Source organism: Panthera uncia, chromosome B1 (assembly GCF_023721935.1).
Source record: "Panthera uncia isolate 11264 chromosome B1, Puncia_PCG_1.0, whole genome shotgun sequence".
Lineage (NCBI taxonomy): Eukaryota > Metazoa > Chordata > Mammalia > Carnivora > Felidae > Panthera > Panthera uncia.
Genome location: NC_064811.1, coordinates 106,994,093 through 107,020,905, shown reverse-complemented (window position 1 = coordinate 107,020,905; position 26,813 = coordinate 106,994,093). Strand labels below are relative to the sequence as shown.

Here is a 26,813-nt window from a genome sequence, read left to right as displayed (position 1 = left end):
AAAAGGCAACCAACAGAATGGGAGAAGATATTTACAAATGACATATCAGATAAAGGGTTAGTATCCAAAATCTATAGAGAACTTATCAAACTCAACACCCCAAAAAACAAATAATCCGGTGAAGAAATGGGCAAAAGACATGAATAGACACTTCTCCAAAGAAGACATCCAGATGACCAACCGACACATGAAAAAATGCTGAACATCACTCATCATCAGGGAAATGCAAATCAAAACCACATTTAGATACCACTTTATACCTGTCAGAATGGCTAACATTAACAACTCAGGCAACAACAGATGTTGACGAGGATGCAGAGAAAGAGGATCTCTTTTGCATTGTTGGTGGGAATGCAAGCCGGTGCAGCCACTCTGGAAAACAGTATGGACGTTCCTCAAAAAACAAAAATAGAACTACCCTACGACCCAGCAATTGCACTATTAGGCATTTATCCATAGGATACAGGTGTGCTGTTTCGAAGGGACACATGCACCCCCATGTTTATAGCAGCACTATCAACAATAGCCAAAGTATGGAAAGAGCCCAAATGTCCATTGATGTATGAATGGATAAAGAAGAGGTGGTATATATATGCAATGGAGTATTACTTGGCAATCAAAAAGAATGAAATCTTGCCATTTGCAACTATGTGGATGGAACTGGAGGGTATTATGCTAAGTGAAATTAGTCAGTCAAAGACAAAAATCATATGACTTCACTCATGTGAGGACTTTAAGAGACAAAACAGATGAACATAAGGTAAGGGAGACAAAAGTAATATAAAAATAGGGAGGGGAGAAATCAGAAGAGACTCATAAATACGAAGAACAAACTGAGGGTTATGGGAGAGATTGTGGGAGGGGGGATGGGCTAAATGGGTAACGGGCATTAAGGAATCTACTCCTGAAATCATTGTTGCACTATATGCTAACTAATTTGCATGTAAATTTAAAAAAATAAAACAAGTTAAAAAAAAAAAAGAACAGCCATCAAATCATAAGAGGTTGACATAGCAGTCATCCAAGACTTTAGGACGTTAAATACATGTCTTTCTTTAATCAAACAAAACAGGACTGCGTTGCTTTTTAAAACCAAATTGTAAGGTGATCCAAAAGTAGAAAAAGTAGATCATTTGCATTAAGTGGCCAAAATTAGACAACTAAAAATTAGATCTCTTTGTGGACTAATTCATAGACTGTATGAAATTGTTTTTTCAATTTTAAAATAGGTTAGTATGTTTTGAAAGCTGCTATTTGGCTATAACCAGTAGAAACATTTTTCTTATAAATAAATATAATGTAATTAAGAAAATGCAGTTGGTGGCTAAAAATACAATGTATTCATTAGTCCTTCCTATCTGTGGGGCATATGTTCCCAAAACTCCCAGTGAATGACTGAAACCACGGATAGTACCAAACCCTATGTATACTATGTTTTTTACCTTATATACATGCCTAAAACTGGGATCAATAACAATAAAACCAGCATGAATTTCTTTTTCCTTCTTTACAATTTCACAGATAGAAGATTCATTCTTACTATAGATCTCAGCAACCTCAGCATTTGATTTTTTTCTTTCCCTATTTAGTTGAGAATTTACAACTATTCACTTCAGGGAAGCACTTTCTGGTGTTTCTTTGGCATCTCTGAATTGCCAGTATCACCACTCTTGAGGTTTGGGACCATTATTAAGTAAAATAAGGGCTACCTGACCACAAGCACTGCCATACTGTGACAGCTGATCTGATAACCCAGATTGCTAAGTGACTAATGGCTGGGTAGTGCATATACAGTGTGGATACATTGCATAAAGGGATGATTCTCATCCTAGACAGGACAGTGTGAGATTTCATCAGGATACTCAAAATTTCATGCAATTTAAAACTTATGAATTGTTTCTTTCTGGAACTTTCCATTTAATATATTTGAACAACAGTTGACTGCAGCTAACTGAAACCACTTAAATCAAAACAGCATATAGGGGGTGGAGGGACTACTGTATTTCCCCCCCCGGACTGTGACTTACACTTTACTGGAGCTGTGAAAAAGCATGAGAAAACACCTGAACAAATGCATGCACTGTGTAATCTATTTAGGTGGTGAGAAGAGAAAATCTGATGCCATAGTAAACAATTCAGAATATAGCAAGGAAATGGACTTATACATATATTCAATAAAAGAATGATTATTCTGTTATGGTCCTGAAGTTGAAAAGCAAATTTCAAACAGTGATTACAAACACCATTCTCAAATGCTAGGTTTCTATAGGGTGCATTGTTTGTATCTTACTAATGGACAAAGTTTCCAAAATTCTGTGGTTGAACTATATGTTCCTTTCAAAAGAAAATGTTTATATAAGTGCTCTTGCTTGCTTAGTATTGGAAGAAGGAAAATATTTCTTATCTGGACAAAATAAAGCTAAGAGATATTTTAAAGACACCTAAACAGAAAAGAAGAGGATACATAGCAGGTTTCAGAAAGTTCACAAACCACAATATTCAAATTCAATATTTTACATGGCTATGATTATATCTAAAATATCTGTACTTTACTTTCCCCCCATATTATAAACAGTTACACTTTATATCTGAACCTGTGATTCAGAATGATAGATTCACTTCTCAAATCAGGACACACTAAATGTATCTTTTTTGCGGGGGGCAGGGTATAGTTTTATGTGTGTTTATAAAACTGCTTCAGGTAATTTATAGGTAAGGCACTGCAGACTATTTAAAAATTTTTTTAAATGTTTATTTTTTGAGAGAGAGAGAGAGAGAGAGAACAAGCGAGTGCTTGAGCAGGGGAGGGGCAAAGAAATGGACACACAAAATCTGAAGCAGGCTCCACACTCCAAGCTGTCAGCACAGAGCCCGACGCAGTGGGGCTCGAACTCACAAACTGTGAGATCACGACCTGGCCAACGTTGGACACTTAACTGACTGAGCCACCCAGGCACCCCACAAATATGCCTTTTGTATATAAAACTGGCATATTGTTGTCCTATCAAATTAGTTGCTACTGTTGATTTTAAAAATATTTTCTGAATTTATCTAGGATGCCTAACACTGACACCAGCATATGTAGTTATGAAGACACTTACAGCCTTTTGTAAAAGTCAGCATTCATCTTACACCAGCTCTTTTCAGATAGAAAACATACTTAATAAATGAAAAAAAATTAGTTAATAAGCCACATTTAACTAGCACTAGTGACTGTTCAATGAAACAATACACAGTAGAAGTTAACTCCATTTAATTTACAGCTTATTTTATAACTCTATTTTATTAAGGTATAATTCACAATAGTAAAATCATGTATCTTAAATATACAGCTTGGGGAATGTTGACAAATATATGCAGCTATATAACTGTCAGCCAGATCAATATACAAATCATTTCAACTGCTCCCCTCTCAAATTTCCTCATGTTCCTTTTACAGCCAGTTTGAATCCCCTGACCTCACCCAGAGAAAATAGTCGTTCTGAGATCCATCACTACAGCTTAGTTTTGCCTATAATTGGCCATCATATAATTAGTTATACAGAATGTTCTGTCTGGTTTATTTTGCTCAATGTAATGCTTTAGAGATTCAGGTAAGGTTATTACATTTATCAGTAGTCCATTCTTTTTCATAAGTAGTACTTCATTGTCTGACTAAATCACAGTTTGTATATCCATTCTCCTATAGATACAAACTTGATTGTTTATGTTTTGTGCCATGAATAAAACTGCCATCAACATTCATTTCTCTTCAGTATGTACTTAAGCATGAAACTACTGAAAAACAGAGTGTGTATTTAACTTTCGAAATTTCCAGTTTTCCAAAGTGATTGTACCATATATTACATTCCTATCCATAGTGTATGAAAGTTCCAGGCACTCCACATTCTCATTATTGCTCAGTCTTTTTTAGTGTTAGCCATTTAACCAGTGTGTATATTTTGTAATTTTAGTCATTTAGTGGTATCTTGTGGTTTTAATTTGCATTTCCTTGATGATAAGTGATATTGAGAGCGTTTCTATATATACTTATTGGCCTTTTGTATATTTTTTCTGTGAAGTGTCTGTGAAGGCTCCTTAACTGGCTTCTCCTTTTATTACAGGTTTGTAGGAGTTCTTTATATATTCTGGGTAAGAGTCTTTTGTCAGATATGGGTATTTTGAATATTTTATTCCAATCTGTGGCTTGCTTCTTTACTTTCTTAATGGAAGCTTTTGAGGAACAGAAAGTTTTGATTTTGATGAAGTCCAATTTCTCTTTAAGTTAGTGCTTTGTGTGTCCTATTTGAAAACAAATGTTTCTCTACTCCAGATTATGAAGATTTTCTCCTAGAACCTTTTTCGTTTCACCAGTCACATATAAGTTAATTTTTATGTAGATTAAGTAGAGGGTCAAGGTTTTGTTTTCATGCTTTTTTCAGCTATCCCAATACCATTTGTTGAAAAGATATCCTTTCCCTTTTTAAATACATTGGCACCTTTGTTAAAAAATCAACTGACTGTATATTGTTTTCTTTCTGGTTTCTGTTACTTTGATATATTTGTCTAAATCTATGCCAATGTCACACTGTCTTCATTATTGAAGTTTAATAGTAAGTCTTGAAGTCAAGTCATGTAAGTCCTCAAACTCTGTTCTTTTTCAAAATTGTTTGGCTATTTGAGGTCCTTCACATTTCCACATAAAATTTTAATGTCTGTCAATTTAGACCCCAAAAAAGCCTTCTGGGATTTTTAACTGGGATTGTATTAAATCTATGGATCAACTTGGGGAAACAAATTAGGCAGCTTCTTTTCTCCTGTATAAAGAAGTCAATAGGTAGGCAGTCCAGATATGGTATGTTACTCTACTGCATTGTTTATAATCCAGGCTCCTCTGTCCTGCTGCTCAGCTCTCCCTGGATTGTCTCCTCATTGATACAATACAGCTAGTGTGTTACCTCAGGTTCCAATTATGCAATTCAGGAAAAAGGAAAGGGGAGGGCAAAGGACAAAAAGTGTATGACAGCTGAATCTTTCATCTTCAAGTCATCTTTCTTTAAATCCCCACCTAATACTGTGTACTTATATCACATTAACCTGAGCTGCTTTATCATGCCATTTCTGTCTTCAAAGGAATCTGGAAAAATGTTTTTGAGCAATGCCCCTAAAAATTCAAGTTCTGTTAGTAAAAAACAAGAGAATAAAGTATATTGTGTATTCTGTACAATAAAAATTCTTCTGCAAGGCTACTAACCTCTGAGTTAAGAATGCTAGTGGAGAAACAGGTTTAGTGGAGAAGTTCACAGATGATCTGCTAGATGGCTTCAAACTCTGAGCTATATTATAGCACAAAATTTGAAAATTCTAGACCAGGAATGTTTAATGCTCACAAAATAAAGCAAAAACATTTTCACATCTGGTTTAACAGCATACATAAGTAAGTGTCATCTGTTTGTAAACAAAAGTAGAATCAGTTGCCCAAATTCAAGGCTACTTCATTCCATTTCCTTCTACAGACTAAAAATAGCCTCCAAGGCAGGAAAAACAGCTGGTTAAATACATATGTATCTTAATGGTGCCTTAACAAATGTGGATCTCCTTCTCAGCTGAAATAGGTCATTGTTTTCAACCCACTTGAAGAATGCAGAAGATTCTGAGTAAAGAATTATTGTACATTACATGGAATTAAAACATGTGCAAATAAGATGTTCCAGTCTCAGGCTGACTGAGGTTTAGGGAAGTGGGAAGAGAAATAATGATTTTGGCTGACAGAGTTGGAGATATTTGGGTTGAGGGTGGTAAGGCAGACAATAGAACTCATTGACATGGTCGCTTCTGGACTAAATGACTCTGAGGAACATTTTAACTTACTAGATAAACTCATCTACAAACCTTCAATTTTCTTGTTAACTCATATACAACTTGCCACAGAGACACTGTATTTTCACTGACTTCTATGAAAATATTTGCTGTTGAAATGTGCTGGTGATACCATGATTAAAAGAGATTATACTTATTATTGGTTTACCTTAAAAGATACAGAGAAGAAATGATTGATATGATCATCTACTATACTCCTATACATCAGATTTCTCCATAAGCCACAGCTCTGATTCTGGTTGTTTCCATTCTTCTCCAAGCAGTGTGTTAAAATTGAAAGGCTTAAAGTATTCCAGACAATGGCTAAACACAAAGAAAAAGAAGGTGGGAACTGAAATGAATTATGCATTTGTGAAACAGCTGTCCTCAAGGGCTATTTGTCACATTTGTGACAGAACAACATTCTATTTTAAAAATACCAAAGGTTAAGATGTTTTCTATGTGTACAACTTTCTCATTCTTTCTATGAAACATTCAGCTCTGAAATTCACCACATCTCAAAGCACTCTCAATTCTGCAAAAGCTCCCTCATGGCTGAGGGGAGAAATAAAAATCAACCCTCAAAACCTGACTCATTCCATCTAGCCTTAACAAATATTATACTCTTACAGATATTTTTACATTCAAAGTGTTATATACTTTATATGCCATATAGATAATTGTTTTTAAAGCTTCAGCTCAATAGATTATAGAGAATAGACTATTTTGTCAAAGCAAGGGTGGTTAATGTAAAAGAGGTTTAATCCTAGTTCTCTCCTTTCTGGGAAAACCATTTAAACTATTGTGGCTTAATGAGGAGAAAGGCTTCACTAACAAGTTACAGTGGATCTCAGCTGTGTAGGAAATCACTCTGCCCTGGCTCCACCTTGGCCAATAGTATAATCATACTTTAATCTAGGGTAAAACTCCAATAACTTGTAAATGAGGAGCCTGAATACAGGAAGGCATTAGCTAGCTGGTGAAGAACCAGAGAAACAAGCCATCTTGATATGAGGGCCCTGAGTGAGTTGCATCTGGATTCCTGTCCCATTCTGCCCCCCTGGCCAGGCTGAACCTGGTTTAGAGTCACATGGTCAATGTAGGAAACTTCCAGTTACAAAATGAATAAATCACGGGGATAAAAAGTGCAGCCTTGGGAATCTAGTCAATATAGCTTAGTGAATATATTGTAATAGCATTTGTTGTATGGAGACTGATGGCAGCTACACTTATGAGCATAGCATAATGTACAGACTTATTGAATCACTATGTTGTACACCTGAAACTAATGTAACAGTGTGTCTCAACTATACTTCAATTTTTTAAATTTTAAAAATTAAAAAAAAAAAGAGGTTAGGGAAACAGTGAAGGATAAGATAAAGGGTCAGGACTGGGACAAATGCAAAGGGAAAAGGGAAAAGTGTGTCAGGCAGAATAAAGGCAATTGGCTAGAAGAGATAAAGGTGAAGTGAGTAAAGAGCGTGACAGGAAGGTGAAAGCTAAAGGGAGAGGAATGGCAGTATAGCACTTTCTAAAGGTAAAAAGGCAGGAAAGTCAGTCTACCATGGTACAAAGCCCACCAGGATATCTGTTAGGCTATTCTAAACATGCAATCACACCAGACTATCTTGGCCACACTAGGTACACCCAGAGAGATACAGAGTAGGAATCTCAGTTTGCCCCAGGACAGCATGTGCCTTTCCTTCCTAAGGGAGCAGTGTTTACAGCAGTCCATGAAGCATTTATGAGGCTGGGCAGGAATCATATTCTCCTTACGTGACAGGTTCAGGTGCAAAGAGGTAAGACTCAAAATGAGAAAATGTAGGCAATACCTTAGCTTACATGCCTGCTGCCCCAGAGGAGCCAAAATCTCTTGTAATAATAACTTCATAGGCATAGTTTCTTACATCCCCACAGGGAACGAGACTGTTAAGGGGAAATCCCAAAGTCATGCTGCCCCTATCAGGTATTCATAGTTTATTCGTAATTCCTCTCAGATCAGAATCAATTTACCAATTAAGGGTCATTACTATGACAAGCAATGTTGCCTAAAAATATATCTGACATTTTTATCATCATGAGGTTACCAGGGGAAGAGAGCTAGAGAGTTGGCTGAAGATCACATTTTTAAACAGCAAGGGAAAAGATTTATTAACCCCTCACTCACATCAGGAAACATAGATGCCTCTGGCCATTTAGCTCTGAAAGGGATCATAAATGAATTTGCAACCATATTTTTAAACTAGCCATTGCAATACTCACTAAGCAACACTTTTCTCATGCCGCTATGGAAATGTAAGTGCTCTACTGACAGCAGTAAGAGAGACAATGTCTGCCCAAAGTCAGTCTGTCAAGTATTTACTGGGGACCGTCACTGGACATAAGACTCTACTAGGTATTTGTACACGTGTCTTCTTGGAATGAAAAATGTTACTACTGTTCTACCACAAATTAGATTCCAAAAAACTCAAAATCGGAACGTATCTTCATTTATTTTCTACTTACAAATCAGGTTTTTGTCCTTGTTGCAGTTCATGCTGAGGTACAGGGTAAAGAGCTTCATAATTTCTTTTATCTTTTGACCCATGAATTGCAAATGAATTGAATTTTGTCACCTTTGGTGGAAAATAACTCCAAGGAAGATAAGCTTTGCCTTCCCATTTTGTCTCTTCTCTGGACACTCTGAATGATAGAGCAAGCTCCTGCTATAGAAACATGTGAAACACAAAAGGTAAATTTAGATGTTTTAAAAAAAAATTTTTTTTAATGTTTATTCTTGAGACAGAGACAGAGCGTGAACAGGGGAGGAGCAGAGAGAGAGGGAGACACAGAATCCGAAACAGGCTCCAGGCTGTGTGCTGTCAGCACAGAGCCCGACACGGGGCTCAAACCCACGAACTGTGAGATCATGATCTGAGCCGAAGTCGGACACCCAACCGACTGAGCCAACCAGGCGCCCCAGTAAATTTAGATTTATACTTGAAACATTTTATATAAGACACACACACCTCTCTACATACCTTATGGATTAAAGGATTTTGTCTAATATTTTTATTTACTTACTTTCCATACATTTCTTCTTCCAGAGAGTAAAAGCACCAAATGTTGTCCGTGACTGTCAAAATTAAAATTCCTCATGAGTGTTTGAAAGAAACAAATGTTATTTTCTTTACTTTCCTTCATACCTGCAGTGTGTGTGCTTATATCAAATTTCCAAATAATTAAAAGGTGCAATATGAATATTGGATAATTATAGGGAGAACTAGTGTGTTCAGTTACTTAGAAATGTGATTTTCAAGCTTACCATTTTTCAGACCACTGCAGTCAAATGCAGAAAGCTACATGTGTCAGATGAGGCAAAGTATGAAAAAGGGATTGGGGGGGTGGATACCACAGTATCTGATGGCATAATAAAACCCATCTTGAAAACTAAAACACCATAAAGGAAGTTTGCACAAATATCTACGACTGAATCCAACAACTTTACTAAAGGCTATTTCTGTTAAAAAAAAAAAAAAAAAAAAAAAAAAGAAAAGGAAAAAGAAAAAGAAAAAAAAAGACTGACGCTTGTCAGGAAGATAAGAAAAAAAAACAGATTGTCTAACACAAGTCAACAGGCTGAAGATTTTAATTTGTATCTCTTCTTTCACACAACTCTCCACCATCCGTCTGCCTGTTGTGTTTTCCTGTTTTTTTAATTTGTGCCATTAGCTCAGACACTGATGTTACATTTTCAAAGATAAACAAAATATATCCTCAGAAGGAATTCTATTAAGAGAGCATAATTGGGATGAGCCAGGTCAGTAAGAATCAAAGGATTTCAAGTAGTTACATGAAACAAATTTACTGTCTATGGAAAACACTAAACATTTCTCCTCAGAGGGTCTGTTGTAAGCTTTTCAGGAAGGATTTCCTTCAATAAATAATTCTAACAGAAGTATTATTTTCACTTAAAAGTTCTCTGTTTATTTGTATTATTATACAACCTTAAGAATATCCTAAGAGGAATAAAAAGTCCTTGCAAATTAAAACGACAATATTCTTCATGTTGCTTTCCTAGAGGCTAATTAACTGTCATAGGAGTTGATAGCCTGAAGCAAAACCATGACTCTTGATTATTAACTGTCCTGGCATATATGAAACTAAACTACTCTAAGGATTTTTTTAACTTTTAGAATTATTAATTATATACATAATAGTTACTATATAATTTAAAAACAAAAGAGAATCTAATTATCCTATTCATATACTACTAAACCATTTTATGAAAAGACACTGATAGTATCATCTAATGAACTTAAAACTAAGGATAAAACTTTAGAATTCGAGCATACCCAAGTTCTTAACTGCTTTCTAAACAAGTTGAAAGCCTATTTGCCTTAGCTTTCTCTCCTGTATGATGAAAATAATCACACAACAGTTGAAGTTTTATTTCCTCATATGACAGTTTAATCGTATTTTCAACAAAAGATTCTGGCATGTTAGTTAAAAGGTACACACAAAAATATATGATTGTTCTCAAAAATATAATTGTGAACATCTATGTTTTCCACATCAGAATTAGCAAGATATCAAAATAAGGGAAAAGAAAAAAATATCTAAAATTTCATTTAAATCAACTGTTTGGGACTCTGCCCACCCTACAAAGGGACAGATTTAGATACTGGATTTAGATACTAAGAGGTATTTAAAAGGGGTGCCTAGGTGGGTCAGTCAGTTCCACATCTGACTTCGGCTCGGGTCATGATCACATAGCTCATGGATTTGAACCCTGCATTGGGCTCTGTGCTGATAGTTCAGAGCCTGGAGCCTGCTTCAGATTCTGTGTCTCCCTCTCTCTCCACCCCTCCCTTGCTTGCCGTCTATCTCTTGAAAATAAACATTAAAAATTTTTTTTTTAATTAAGGTCATTTAAAATGAATAATGGCAATATAAAGAAATATTTCTTTACTAAATATTTTACTAATTTAAATTCTGTCATAATTTAGATGAAAGGTAGCCATAAATTTACTTTTTTGCATATATAGGAAAAACTGCCAACTAGGTAAAAAGGGTTCCCAAAGGACTGGTTAAATTTAAACAACAGTCCAAGGTTAATTTTTTTAATAAGTCTTTAAAAAAGCTATGTGTGATTTAATATTTATCCCTGGCATTGAACACAAAGTGACATAGTATACACTCAATAACTGAATGATGAATAAAAGAAGGAATACATAATTATGTAATACATAAAATTCAAATTTAATCCAGTCATTTAAAAGATTCCCGAAAAGAAACTAGTTCAATTCATTATATCTATATCTCCTTTTATTTCTGAATAGCTAATATATAATAATGCAAATTTTAGAATAAATAATGAGAGGAAGTTTGTTATTTATAATGATTTTTCATTTTATAAAAAACCCAATTAGAAAACAAGACACATTAGAGAATTGAGAATAATATCAACATAATATTTTCAAAGGTTTATAATATATGTTATACACTAACTTGAAAATAAAGAATTATACATAATTCAGATTAGTTCAGATTAGCACTCCTATTAGTTGAGCTTTTCCCTGACCATATAATTTATAATAAGGAAATAACTGTATTCAAATTACGTAGTAATGAGTTAGAAAAAAATGTTATACTTACGGACAAAGTTCAACTTCTAAATACTGTTCAGTTATGTCATTCAAGAAAAATGCTTCCACAACTTTTGAAAACAAAGATAAGACATACTGAGAAGGTTGATTTTGCTCCAGTAATAAATACTTCATTTTTTAGAATATAAAATTAATTAACTCAGTATTTTTAATTCTATCCCCAAAAGAAAACAAATACGCATTGCCTGGAAGAAGAAATACATAGGAAATAAATCATCATTTTTTTCCTACATCAGATCATCATAAATTAAAAATATTAATAAAGCCTCGTGTCAGGTGACGTTCTAAAACAATGAATATTATTACACAGACTTTGAGACAGTTATCTTCTTTTCTAGGAATTTATCTTAAGAAAATAATCAGACAGGGGCGCCTGGGTGGCTCAATCGGTTAAGCATCCGACTTCAGTTCAGGTCATGATCTCACAGTCCGTGAGTTTGAGCCCCGCGTTGGGTTCTGTGCTCACAGCTCAGAGCCTAGAGTCTGCTTCAGATTCTGTGTCCCTCTCTCTCTGCCCCTCCCCTGCTCATGCTCTGTCTCTCTCTGTCTCAAAAATAAATTAAAAACACATTAAAAAAATTTTTTTAAAAAGAAAATAATCAGACAACTGGGAAAAGAAATAAATATCATGCCAGTCATCAAAGTATTGCTCAAAAATTTAGAATGATCTAAATGGTTATTTCCCACTATATAAATAAAACTCCTGTTATATGGGAGAGCTGTTAAATAAATTATGGAATTTATATATTCCATGCAAAAATATATAATACAGTCATTACAATCAAATATACAGTTAATTATATTTTTTGATATGGGAAGATATCCATGACATGTGATAAGCAGGCTGCAGAACAATAACGAAATGTACATGAAATAAGAATGTGCATGCATGCCTGTGTCTAGATGTCTGTAAAGGGGAGAGCCTGGGTGGCTCAGTCTGTTGAGCATTTGACTTCAGCTCAGGTCATGATCTCACAGTCCGTGAGTGTGAGTCCCGCATCAGGCTCTGGGCTGACAGCTCGGAGCCTGAAGCCTGCTTCGGATTCTGTGTCTCCCTCTCTCTCTGCCTCTCCGCTGCTTGCACTCTGTCTCTCTGTCAAAAATAAATAAACATTAAAAAAATAAAAAAATAAATGTATGCAAAGTATGAGTGCACGCGCGCACGCGCACACACACACACGCACACACACACGCACACAAATGACTGGTTATCCCTGATAGGGGCAATACACGTAGGTGATTTTTCTTTTGTTTACAATTTCCTGGACTTTTTTGTGCATGTGATGTTTTTTAAATTGTCTAATTATGAAAGTAATACATACTTCTTATAAATGATTAAAACAATATAAACATATATAAAGTAAAAAGTCAAAGTCCTTTTCTTTCTACTTTGCTCTAAAATTTTTGTCAGATGTTTTCTGCCCTTCTACAATCTATTTTACCTGCATGGATTTTAAAAAATAAATATGGATCATAATTGCCTACAACTTGCTTTTTTCACAAAAAACTTTGCAGCATATAGATACCTAATGCTTTTAAACTATTGTATAGTATTCTTCTATAGAATGTTATAATTTATTCACACAGTCCTTTATTGAAGACATATATGTTGTTTCCAGTTTTCCATGTGTTATTTTTATAATAAAATAGCTAAGGGTCGCCTGGCTGGCTCAGTTGGTTGAGCATCCAACTGTTGATTTCAGCTAAGGTCATGAGCCCAGGGTCTTGGCATCAAGCCCCGCTCGGGCTCCTCGCTGAGCATGGATACAGTTCCATCAATGATTCAGGCTTATTGCCCCTTTCTAAGTTTTTTACCTAAATGAATTAGAATGCTTCCATGATGGTTAATTTTTGTGTCAACTTAGCCATAGTACCCAGGTATTCGGTCAAACATTATCCTAGATGTTTCTGTGAAGGTATTGTTTACATGAGATTTAGCATTTAAATCGGTAAACTTTTAGTAAAGCAGATTATTCCCTATAATGTGGCTGAGTCTCATCCAATCATTGAAGCCCTTAACAGAAAAAAGACAGACTTCCCCTGACCATGAAGGAATTCTGCCAGCAGACACCATCAGACTCAGACTGCAGTATATACTCTTCACCACATCTCCAGCCTGCTGCTCTACCGTGAAGATTTTGTACTTGCCAGACTCTAAAACTGCATAACCCAATACCTTAAAATAAATCCCTCTCTTTCTTTACACATACACACACTCACACACACACTGTATCTCTTGGTCTTGTTTCTCTGGAAGACTCTAATACATCTTCTAATTACTACTTTCCATAATCATCTTAAAATCATTTTTGCATCTTCTCTGAATTAAACCCTGTATCAGATTCTGGGAATACTTTCATTAGCTTACAACCTAATCAGACATGAAAGTGGACACTTCTAATAAAAATATCAAAAGGGAAGGAGGTATGGGTTGCTACCACAAGAAAAGAGAAAACAGATACTTAGCTCCAAAATGTGGTTTAGGGAAGGATTCCTGGAGAAGGTGTTACCTAAGCTCCATCTTGAAGGATGAGTTGGAACTGGGTGAAGAGGAATGATGAAAAGGGCATTCCAGGATGAAAGAGAAGTATAATCAAATGTACATGATTAGGAAATATTTTCCCTTAAAGAACTACAAGCAGTTCAGTCTTTCTAGGCAAACATTGAAGTGCATGAAGAAGCAATGCTGCAAAGAGAATAAGGGGCTAGGTCATGGAAAATCTTATATAGAGATCATAAAAAGAAGGATGAAACTATCCCGAGAGGACAGGGAGCCTGAGAAGGTTTGTAAAGACCTGAATTATGAGTTTGAATTTTCATTTTATTTTTTTTATTATTTTTTTTTAATTATTTTTTTATTAACGTTTATTTATTTTTGAGACAGAGAGAGACAGAGCATGAACGAGGGAGGGTCAGAGAGAGAGGGAGACACAGAATCTGAAACAGGCTCCAGGCCCTGAGCGGTCAGCACAGAGCCCGACGCAGGGCTCGAACTCACGGACCACGAGATCATGACCTGAGCTGAAGTCGGCCACTTAACCGACTGAGCCACCCAGGTGCCCCTTGAATTTTCATTTTAGATAGATCACTCTGGCTTCTAAGTGAAGAATGAAGCCAAGGGCAAAAGGACAAGTAAGGAGGCTTTGACTGGCCCAGGTGAAAGATCATAAAGGTCTAACCTATGGCAGGGATAGTGGGGATGAAGAAGAACTAGCTTAGAGAAACATTCAGGAGGTAAAGCTGATAGGACTCAGTAAATAAATCCAAATATGGAGAGTGAGAGAGAAGGATATATTGGAAAGACCTCATATTTCTGTATTTGGTGAACTGATGTATTAAGTAATTGGGCAACTGGGGAAAGAAGCAGGTTTATGACAGAAGTAGATGAGTTGGGTTTAGGAGCTCTTGAGTTTGGTGTCTGTGGTACTTCCAGTAGTTAAGTCACATTGGTGTCTACACCAGTAGGTAGCTGGTATATTTAAGTTCGGTATCAGTAAAAGATAATGTATGTTTTACATATGGTAAGTTAACACTGACAAAATGCATGCTATACAGATGCTATACAGATTGTATGGATTACAAGAATCATCAAAGGTTTTTTTAAAGAAATGAAACCTATATTAGACCTTAGAACTAAGTGCATTACAGGTGGGGGGAATAGAATGAGAAAAGGTACATGGGCGAGAACATTCATGGATAGTAAGACCATTAGCCTTTCATAAGTCAAGAGCCTTTGGTTGACATATGGTTTCACTTATATATGGAATCTAAAAAACAAAACAAATGAGTAAATAAAAAGTGGAAACAGACCCATAAATACAGAGAACAAACTGATGGTTGCTGGAGGGAGATAGGGAACATGGGTGAAAGGCAGTGGGAGATACAGGCTTCCAGTTTTGGAATAAATAAGTCACAGAGATAAAGGGAATATAATCAATGGTACTGTAATAGCATTGTATGGAGACTGATGGCAGCTACACTTGTGGTGAGCATAGTATAATACACAGACTTGTCGGACCATTATGCTGTACACCTGAAACTAATGTAACATAGTGTATCAATGACACTTTAATTAAAAAAAAGAGCTTTTGGTTGAATATGATAGCCCAACCCATGAGTATTCTGAAATCTTACAGGAAGGGTTTGAACTTCATCTCAGGGACAGTTATGGTTTGTGATCTGAGGAATGGAATCATAAAGAGTATTTCAAAATATAAGTTTGGTTGCTTAATTAGAATACATTAGGAGGGGATCATATAGCAAACCTGGCAAAATGTAATTTCATGGTATGTCTTTTAGTCTTCATTTGACATGTGAGATTGTCAGTATAAAATAAAAACTACATTTCATATTAAAGTTGATAGTATTTCTGTAAGTAAAACATCCCCAAACTTCCATAAAGAAGGTTTATAAGGTTAAAGTGGCAATTTGAAGATACTTAACGACAAAACAGAAATGCTGAACTCTTCTTAAAATAGGTATCAGAAGTAAAGGAAAGAAATATGGCAGCAATTTAAAAATCTGGATTTGTAATTGCCATTTTTCACTGTTCTAGTTATATAGCTGAAGTCACACAGGTGATGGTGAAAAAGTCAGAATAAGAGATTGGTAGGGAACGGAAGAAACTGCACACGTCAGCTGCTCAGAAGAGCACACACTTCCTTACAGCAAGATAAAATAATAGTTCTAGGAGAGGGTATTGTAAAAAGATTTATGTTTGTAATAAAATACAGTACTTCCACTTACCTTCATAATCCCACAGTTCATTGAAAGGTTTTCCTGGTTCTCCAAGTGGGGCTGGAGGATCATTGAAAAATGGGGCGCTAACTTCCATCACCACTCCTCCATCACCTGGATTCAGCCTGACAAACACTGGCTCATGCTTCACTGGAAAACCATCCCAAGTGTATTCTATTTTAAAATCCATCTGAAGACTCTAAAGGAAAAAAAAAAAAATAAGACAAACTCTTTAACCATATACAATTGTTTCCTATAGTTAGAAATGAAATGGAAATGTCAATGTCAAATAGCAGGAAAGCAGCAGAGGGGCAGACACACAGTTCTGAGAGCCAAAAGGCCATTTGTGTTATGGCAAACCGTGGATGTGAGTTCTATTATAAGATAGGGAGTTGGATCCAAAAAGCTTTAAGACTAGGTCTAGATGCAGCTCATGTTACCTTGTAAAGAATATATCAAAATCATTTTTAAAAACCAATTAAGTCCACTGAAGAAACTATTCATGTACTTAATGACTATAAACACTATGAGTGTCTACATTCTTTATCTTTTATTCTAAAATGTGCAGGTGTATTGGACCCCTTTGGGAATCAAGATCTATATAATAAAAAAACGATTTGATAAAAAAAATAACTACAAATCAGCAGAAGCACTGCTGTTAACACTTGTTCTTTTGGCTAAAACCCTTTTCTCTTTGGGGTGGGAATTGCGGGAAGGGGGGTGCTCCAACTATTTGAAGGTTAGTAGAGTTTAATATTGTCTTCCTTGATCTCAGGGTACAGATTTTCTTAACCTTCTCAATTGTTGATATTTCAAGTGTTAAACACAACATGTTAATCCCTTCTCTGACTGAAAAATAGAATTTATCGTCTAAACTTTGAAATAGACTAAATACATTTGACACAAGCAGTATTTGCATTTTAAATTGTTTCTCTGAGGATTAAATGCAAAGAAAGCATTATATTTATAAAATTACATTTTTATTTAAACACTATAGATCAGGCATTTTTTAAATGTTATCTCACTTAATTTCACAACAAACTTGCAGAGGATCTATTTTTATCCTCATTACAAATGAAGAAAACAGATTTGTCCAAGGTCACATGAAACTGAATTAATATAAGCCATGTTTTCCCAAATGAAGATACATCACTGGGGTGCCCGGGTGGCTCAGTCGGTTAAGTGGCCGACGCCAGCTCAGATGATGATCTCACGGTTCGTGAGTTCGAGCCCTGTGTTGGGCTCTGTGCTGACAGCTCAGAGCCTGGAGTTTTCTTCAGATTCTGTGCCTCCCTCTCTCTCTGCTCCTTCCCTGCTTGCACTCTGTCTCTCTCTCTCCCTCTCTAAAAAATTAATAAACATTAAGAAAAATGAAGGTACATCAGAGATCTGTAAGGAGATGAAAACCTTATTTTAGGAGTGGTGGATTCCTCAACTTATATTAGGTCCTTATGTCTTGTTCAGAAGATAATCTTGATTAGCAATGGTGCTATTTCCAAACTTCAATTTCCCTTATCTGAAACCTTTGAATGCATTTCCTTGCTTCATAGGTTTTTACTGCAAATAATAAAGTTATTAAGTTTTGAATAAATTTATTTCAATGAATAGATACTGAGTACCTACTGTGTACCAATCATTGGGAGATCCAAATATATAAGCTTGGTGGCCCACAGGAATCCAAGATCTTTGAAAACCTTTTTCTAAAGTATGTAGTAGCTCTTCCTAATTTTCACTACATGCTAACAAATTTTAATTGATAATCTCTAAAATTAAAATAAAATAATTCTGGCATTACAATCCATTTGCAACTTACAGTATTTGAGAAGAGGATATGTTCAGCAATTTATGTTCTTCATTATTAAAATAAGCTCAATGAGTGATAAGTCTGCATAAATTGAGTGATTTTTGTAGAACTTAGTACTGATTTTATGTGAAATAAAATACCTCAATCATAAATTTACTATCCTTAGTTGAAATATCAAGGCACATTCTTCATGTATAAATGGATAAATCTCTATCCCAAATTTTGGTACTGGTTAAGTACCATCCTGAAGCATACAGGAAGAAATAAGAACAAATCAAGATGTTAGAAATGGTGATTAAATCTGATTCTGGTACCAATATGCCAGAGAATATGCTATTCTCATAACCTGGAGCTTTACAATCCTGGCAAAATATAACTTAGTGACTTGGAAGTTTTGGCGGATTCACTCATTCTCCACAGGACCATCATATCTACAAAAATATTGCACACATTAAAGGGATCTCTATCCTAATCAGTGGGTTTCCACTACAGAATTCTCAACGCCCAGCTATTCTAGGCAATCATCTCTATGTCTAAATGGAATTAAACCACACACAGTGATTTGCTCCTAAAAAGTGGCTTGTCACTTCCATCCACACATGGTTGGTCTTGTGGTAAGACTGACATGTACTTTAGAGTTTCAAATGACAAACTACTCTATAACTTCAAATTATAAAATGTAATCTTACTTAAAAGTTCAGAAGAAATTAAATATAAAAGCAGAGCTACTCTTGTTGAGAGTATAAAGTAGTGGAACTTCAAGACCTTCTATTAGCCTTTTTCCCTGAATTTCTTTGAGCAGTGTTTGAAAATTACTGCAAGAAATATTGACTAGACTTCTACCAGCAGGGAGGAGTGTCATGGATGACATGTCCAAGGGTAGCATGTAACTTTGGCTTTAATTGCATAAATGACTTTAGTTTCCTTATTAGAATGACAAATTTGTTAATTTGCTTAAAGAGCATTCCTGTTAATCTAAATGTACACAATGTTTATAACAAAATTAACCTAAAAATATGGTCAAACCCACTAGTTTACAGTGTAATCTAAATATAACATGGGCCCAGACAAAAACAACACATTCTCTTTTCAATTTCCCTGGGATACTTAGAACTGTCTCCTGAAGCTTAACTCTCACTACCTCTCAATTTTTTTGTTTGCACATGTACTCATATGAAGTAAAGACAATTCAACTGTCCACGTCCTTTGTGACCTGTGCTAGTGTGCATCCCTGCAGCACTCTACTTCCTTCCTGTCACTCTCTACTGTCTATACATGATTCACAGCATTACAACATGTTTACTGTCTCTCCATTCCCAACTAGAATGCCTGTAAGTAATAGGAATTTATTATTTATTTCTTAAGTAAATAATCAGTCTAGTCTCTGGATCCAAAATTTCATGATTCTAAGGTTTTGTGCAATAGAAATCAACTGTGTTTGTGGTAGCATTTCTCTTTCAACCAAAACAGTGGTAAGTAACTAAGATAATATATCATACCTAGAAACGTCCTTTCAATTTAGTTTATCATAGGTGTATTGGGTGCCTGGGGGCTCAGTCAGTTAAGAGTCCAACTTCAGCTCAGGTCATGATCTCGCAGTCTGTGAATTCGAGCCCTACATCGGGCTCTGAGCTGACAGTTTAGAGCCTGGAACCTGCTTCAGATTCTGTGTCTCCCTCTCTTTCTGCCTCTCCCTCACTCACACTCTGTCTCTCTGTGTCTCTCAAAAATGAATAAATGTTTAAAAAATTTTTTAAAAAAGGTTTATTAACTACTCACTTTATTTCAGGTGACATACCAGGTGCTCAGGAAATAAAGTTTAAGTCTCTAGGGAGTTAGGGATGATTCTCATGTAGCTAACCAACCAGGTCTTGTATAACTAAACCAAAGAGGTCTATTATCAATTAGTTCATTTTGCAGTCCAATTTAATAAGGTTGGATCCCTATACCAAACTATAAATAGCTTATATAGTATATTTAAATAGTATATGTTATATATAATATGTATAATACATAGTATAAATAGTAATATATTATATATAGTATATATAATATATACTATATTTAAATAGTATATAAAAATAGTATATATATTTAAATATAGTTTGGTATATTATGTTCAAATTTAAATGAATCAAAAATTTAAACATAAAAACTGTATTAAAAAATGGAAAAAATGAATTTTTAAAAAACCTTATAGTAGAAAAAAAACCTTTTAAAATATAACCCCAGGGGCACCTGGGTGGCTTAGTCAGTTGAGTGTCGAACCCTGGCTCAGGTCATGATCTCACAGTTTGTGAGTTTGAGCCCTGCATCAGGCTCACTGCTATCAGCACGATGACCACCTCAGATCTTCTTTCCCCCTCTCTCTGTGCCCTTCCCTCGCTTGCATGCTCTGTCTCAAAAATAAACTTAAAAAAATAAATAAAATATAACCCCAAACCCAAAAGACATAAAAGAGTGATACATTTGGCTGCATAAAAATAACAAAACCAGAAGAAGTCTGCCTACATCCACAAAAAAACAAAACAAAACAAAAAAACAACTACCACCATTACAGGGGCACTTGGGTGGCTCAGTTGGTTAAGTATCTGACTCCTGATTTTGGCTCATGTTATGATCATGACATCGAACCCCATGTCGGGATCCACATCAGGCTCCGTGCTGCTGGGCATGGAGCCTGCTTGAGATTCTTTCTCTTTCTCTTTCTCTCTCTCTCTCTCTCTCTCTCTCTTGCTTGAGATTCTTTCTCTCTCTCTCCCTCCCTCCCTCCCTCCCTCCCTCCCTCTGCCCTTTCTCCCTGGATCATGTATGCTCTCTAGAAAGAAAAGAAAAGAAAAGAAAAGAAAAGAGAAGCCCACCATTACAAAATCAAAAGATAGTTTGGGAACAAAAACATCTTCAACTCATATTTTAGACAAATAACTAACTTCTTTGATGTTTAAAGGGCTCCTAGAAATCAGTAAGGAAAACATCAATATCCCAACAGCAAAATAGGAAAACACAGTTGACAGAAAGTAGATGCAAAATGTTCAACCTCACTTATGATAGAAATGCAAATTAAAACAATACATTACTATTTCCATGGATCAAAAAGTTTGATAACATGGTATGATAAAGAGGGCACTGAGAAATAATCACATATTGTTGTGGGGGCATTACTGGCACAGCCTCTGTGAAGAGCAATCCCTCAATATCTATCAAAACAAAAAAAATGCAAATATCCTTTGACTCAATTCTAGTTCTAGGAGTTATTATACCCGCACATATTCAAAATGACATAAGTATAGAGACATTCACTGCAACATTATTTATAATAACAAAATATCAAATTAATATCATAATTTAAATATCCATCAGTAGAGGACTGGTGAAGAAATTACACTATTATTAAGCAAGGAAATACAATTTAGCTATTAAAAATGAGGCAGCTCTATATATATATATCTAAAATATATTCAGTGAAAAAAGCAAGGTGCAAAAAGCATGAATTTATTTCATTAAAAAAAGGCTCTTTGCATATATACTTGTGAATGCATATAGTATCTCAAAAAGCATATACAAGAAACCAGTGATGACAGTGGTTACCTCTTTTGAGGGAATTAACTGCCTGAGACAAGACAGAAAGGGAGGTTTACTTGCAACCATTATCACTTTCTTTTAAAAAACTACCTGAATTTTATATTATGATAGGCACACATCACTATCAAAAGATAAATGAATCATTTGAAACTATTTTTAAAGTCCATTTTATGGCTGGATCTCTCAAAGACTATAGTGACCACCTCTTCTCTATAGACGCTTCTCTGACTACATATGCTGAACATTTCTAAAAAGTCAGAATGAACACTGGGAATATTATTGAAGGAATATATTCATTCAAGGTGATCACCAGTCTATTATGCAATTTCAGTGTTGGCTATTTAAACTTTTTTTCATTATTTTTTAATGTTTTATTTTATTTTTGAAAGAGACACAACATGAGTGGAGGAGGAACAGAGAGAGGGAGACAGAATCTGAAGCGGGCTCCAGGCTCTGAGCCCTCAGCACACAGCCCGACTTGGGGCTGGAACTCACCAACCGTGAGATCATGATCTGAGCCAAAGTCAGATGCTAACCCACAGAGCCACCCAGGTACCCCTATTTAAACTTTCTTAAAAGAATGTTTGTTAATCTGTGTTTTTCCACATTTTTAACCTCTATTCTTCAAACTCCTCTTTCATCAAAAAAAGTCACAATTTTTAAATTATTTTCATGCTTTATCTGTACTAGAGAAAAGGCCTTTAAAAGGAAATGAAGGGAGATAAAGAAGACAGAACCCCAGAACACTGAGCACCTGGAAGACGGAAAACATTCTGCAAAGGTTAAGTTACGGAAAAAGGTGTTTTCTCTACAGAACGTTTTACAAGGATAATTTCCAAATTCCTTTTTTCACGAAATTTTCTGTAGTTTCTCACGAAATTATTTTCAGTTTGCATTCTACTTCCACTTGCACCCCTGCCCATTTACAAGAGAAACGGAGAAAGAAGAAAGTCAGTCCGAAAGTGGGAGTAAACTATGCCAGCAAAAGCAGCGGAAAAATAAATTACCATAGAAAAAGCCAACAAGACTGGTCGAAGGTGCCAGTAATGACAGAGGGAACAGCGCATAACTAGGAGACACCACAGACCCGGAAGCTCTTTTCTGCACCACACTCAGCTCACTAGCTTCTGTGAGGGTCACGGGAGAGGGCTCAACCTTAGGCTCCGCCCAGCTGCCCACACATTCTGGGGGTGGGGCTCGGAGAACTGAGGCCGAGATGCCTGGTTTTTGCAGGAAAGAAAACTGCTGAAAGACTACCAATGAATATCTGAACTTTTAATCTTTCCACTTAAGTTTGAGCAGTCTAGAAGGGGAAGGATGGGTAATTCAGCAATATAAATACTGTGCAACAATCTCAAAATGGATTATAAATCATTAAAATTACAATAGAACGAGGGCTCCTAGGTGGCTCAGTCAGTTAAACACCGATTTTGGCTCAGGTCATGATCTCATGGTTCACATATCCGAGCTCCACATCCAGCACAGAGCCTGCTTTGGATCCTCTTGCCCCTCCCTCTCTCTCTCTGCCCCTCCCTCCATCTCTCTCCCTTTCAAAAATAAACATTAAAAAAAAAATTACAATAGAACACATACAGCAATAATTCACTTAATGTAACTAAAGGCTAACTGGCCCTATAAGCAAAAATTGTAAATTAATTTTATATTACACTCATTATAAATAATATTACCCTAAATGTAAATTATATTACACTACTGGGAGGCATATACATAGTGGTCAAAGATTGTGACATTGGAACCAGACTGCCTAGGGTCAAATTCCAATTCAAGCACTTTCCAACTGTGATCATCAGCAAGTTACTGTAAAAAAGGATTTTAAAATAGGACCTAGCTTCAAAGGTTTTTGTGAGCGTATATATATATATATATATATATATATATACATACACACACACATATACACACACACACACACATATATATATATATATTTAGTACAGTGCCTAGCATGTATGTAGTAAATATAAGAGATTAGCTGTTATTATTAAAGTATATAGGTTTGCTTAAAAAATATTTTTCTGTTGAAATCATTAAAATTACATCTTTCTTAAGTGGTTTTCCTTTAAAAAAACTAGACTTTGAGGTAGGAGAATCTAACTGATCCTTGAGATCATAAAATATGGTTAAGTGTTCTAGAGATATACATCATGGCTCTGGTTGGTTCAGTCTTAACTATCCGAGCATTTATCAATCTATTTTCCTTCATTTAGTGTCTCTTTCATGCCAGTGTAAACTTATTGTTTCTAAAGAGGATTAGACACAAACTCATAACACAATTTTGTGTAAAATTTTAAACTTCTCAAGAAAAGGTAATAATTTACAGAACTACAATATTTCCAAATAATAGAATCACTCTGTATTTTGGTTGCTGAGAGTTACCAAAATGTCTATAGGATCTATGGGTTTAATTCAGGAGGAGTCACTGCACTTGAACTTCATAGCTACTCTGAGAATACTGTGCATATGCTACATATTTAAGTCAAGTCACCACCATTTTCTCCTGCTCTGCAAGAGCAGACATTAGTATGTAGCCATTACTCAAAAATCGTAAAAATTGCAATTTCACATGGCTCAGCCTAAATTTATTTTGCTTATAGCATACTTTTAAAAACCTCTTTGGGGGAAAAACGGCTTTTGTATTTGTTTTACCACAACTATTATTTTTGTTTTATAAAAATCACTTTGGGTGGGAGAGGGAAATGAGGAGTTATTGTTCAATAGGTATACAGTTTGAGTTAGGTAAGATGAAAGAATTCTAGAGATCTGCTGTACAACAATGTGCACATAGTTAACACTACTATACTGTACACTTAAAATTTTGAGAGATTTCATATCATTTTATATTACAGAAATTATAATAATAAAAAAGACAAGCTTAAAAAGAGAGCTCCCAATTTCCAGGCCATGCTTCTCTTGGCTGGTGAAAATAAACATAATTATGAAGAGCTTCTTAAAAATCAGTTTTTTATGGCATTTAATTATACCAGAGAATGTTTCATACAGTTTTCACCCTAGCTTAAAGTTCCAACTTTGTATTCTTTATGATGCTTTCCATATAGTACTGGGTGCTCAATGTCAATTTATTAAATAAGTTAATATTAGTAAAAGCTATCAATTTTCAAGGGTTTTCTTTATTGAGGAAATAGATCTAGGGCTAGAGAATGGTTAAACACATACTAAGTACTTTTTTTCTCTCACTTCTCATTCCTTGTACTCAATTACATTAATACTTTCCAAGCACATCTACTGAATTCTTTAATTCCTTCTTCACGTATTTGTTGAGCCCTTACTGTGTTCCAGGCAGGAGCCTGGAGACAAACTACAAAACAATGCATGAAGCATTAAGGAAGCACCTTCCTTGGATAAAGAACACAAGGGAACCTTTAAAATCAAGCAACACTAGAGGCAATACTTTAAGGACAAGTGGAATCATCACAATTTTGTTTCATAAGGATGAAAAATTTTTTGAAAAAACTCCACTGAAATTCAGAAATTCAACTAGCTGAGTTTTGTAAACCAGCCCCCCCAGACAAACACCAAATCCCAAAACTACAGTTTGTATTGAGCTTGACTGTATAAACCAGATAGTTCAAGTACAGAGATAAAAATTCCAACTTCAGATATTTAATTTATGCAATGCAAAGACAATTCATCATTTATATCCAGAAGGTACTCTTTGCCAGCACTAATATATATTAACATCTATAACTTCTACAAATGTAGAATTAAGTTTATTACTATTTGATGGCAAATTAAACTACAATATGACAAAATACAGGTTCAAATGTAGGAGAACTTAAAAACAAGTCCTTGAGGAGTCAGTGAAGAGTTCATGAAGAAAAGTCATACACCGACCTTCAAAAAAGAGTTGAAACTTGCCCACTCAATCTCTCCTTCCAATAAGTTTTTAGGTTAACTTCAAGGCTACCAAAACCAGATCAAGTTCAATCTTCACTGACACAAAGCTAAACTAAACTTTTTTATGGTTATTAGATATACCTCCATATTTGCCAGCCTTTAGAGGAAGGGACCACCTCATCCCTTATAGGGAGTATGGAGAAAGCTTCAGGATTTCAAATACCTAAATGGACATAGTGGGACAAATTTTTTAAACTTCTTAATATATTCTGCTAACATTATATCATTTATATTGCATTATGAGTACAGAACAACAAAACTTAAACTGTTAAAGAGAAAGCCAAATGGAGCTACATCTTGACATATCTAGTGAAACCATTTCAATAAAACATATTTGGCAGAACCATAATCTATTAAAGCTAGCTTCAAGTTAATATTTTTGCTAGTGTTGAAACTTCCTCCAATAGTAAGATAAGGCTTATATCCAGACAAAATCAATTTTTAATTCTGATAATTGTAATTTACCCCGAAATTTAAAATTTTGTCTAATTTTTTCTTGCAATACAATGTAACCTTTTTCTTCTTTTTTAAGGAAGCAAAGTATCTCTAAAGAAATAACTGCTGGGGCGCCTGGGTGGCTCAGTCCGTTAAGCGGCCGAATTCGGCTCAGGTCATGATCTCACAATCCGTGAGTTAGAGCCCAGCGTCGGGCTCTGTGCTGACAGCTCAGAGCCTAGAGCCTGGAGCCTGCTTTGGATTCTGTGTCTCCCTCTCTCTCTGACCCTCCCTCGTTCATGCTCTGTCTCTCTCTGTCTCAAAAATAAATAAACGTTAAAAAAAAATTAAAAAAAAAAAGAAGTAACTGCTGAATTTGCAGGACCTTTGGAGTACTTGTAACTACATGCCTTACTGACACACAGTTAAATATTTAAAGAGGTGTTTCCTTTCTCTAAAGACCCAGAGGGGCAGTATCGTACTTAGCTTCTGGAAATCAAGTCCATACTCAAAAATCCTCCAGAAGGTCAGCCTTGGTGGTGGACTCTGAAGCCGCCAGCATGGGTTCTGCCTCCAGCTCCAGAAATTTACTTACTTTCCACTCACTCCTTTTGGCCAGCACGTTCTCCCAGTCCAGAAGTACTAGGTATCAAAGATCCCGAGAACATTTAAAATATGTATTTTATGCCCTACCTACGTTTACATCTTGGGATGTAAACACACATAAACACACACACGGAAACACTGTACTCCACCACAGGAAGACTGAAAGGAGCCAGCTCGCCCCTGCCACGCTAGTGGCTCAATTCCCTGTTATCCAGGTTATCGCAGCT

The 26,813-nt window shown here is 35.6% G+C and overlaps 1 protein-coding gene across 3 annotated transcripts; it reads right to left on the bottom strand.

Moving 5' to 3' along the window:
* Positions 1-4,252: 4,252 nt before the first annotated feature.
* On the bottom strand, positions 4,253-26,812 carry CB1H4orf33 (chromosome B1 C4orf33 homolog). Of its 3 annotated transcripts, none has more exons than XM_049631177.1 (6): positions 26,576-26,812; positions 16,233-16,422; positions 11,476-11,536; positions 8,902-8,953; positions 8,344-8,543; positions 4,253-6,162 (listed from the first exon to the last, which is right to left on the bottom strand). In XM_049631177.1, exons 2-6 carry the CDS (start codon positions 16,411-16,413, stop codon positions 6,057-6,059), a joined length of 600 nt encoding a protein of 199 aa, XP_049487134.1. In that variant the 5' UTR covers positions 16,414-16,422; positions 26,576-26,812; the 3' UTR covers positions 4,253-6,056. The 3 variants fall into 3 exon arrangements, with proteins under 3 accessions (XP_049487134.1, XP_049487137.1, XP_049487136.1); XM_049631180.1 differs by having other exon boundaries at positions 8,344-8,540; XM_049631179.1 differs by having other exon boundaries at positions 26,674-26,812.
* Position 26,813: the final 1 nt, after the last annotated feature.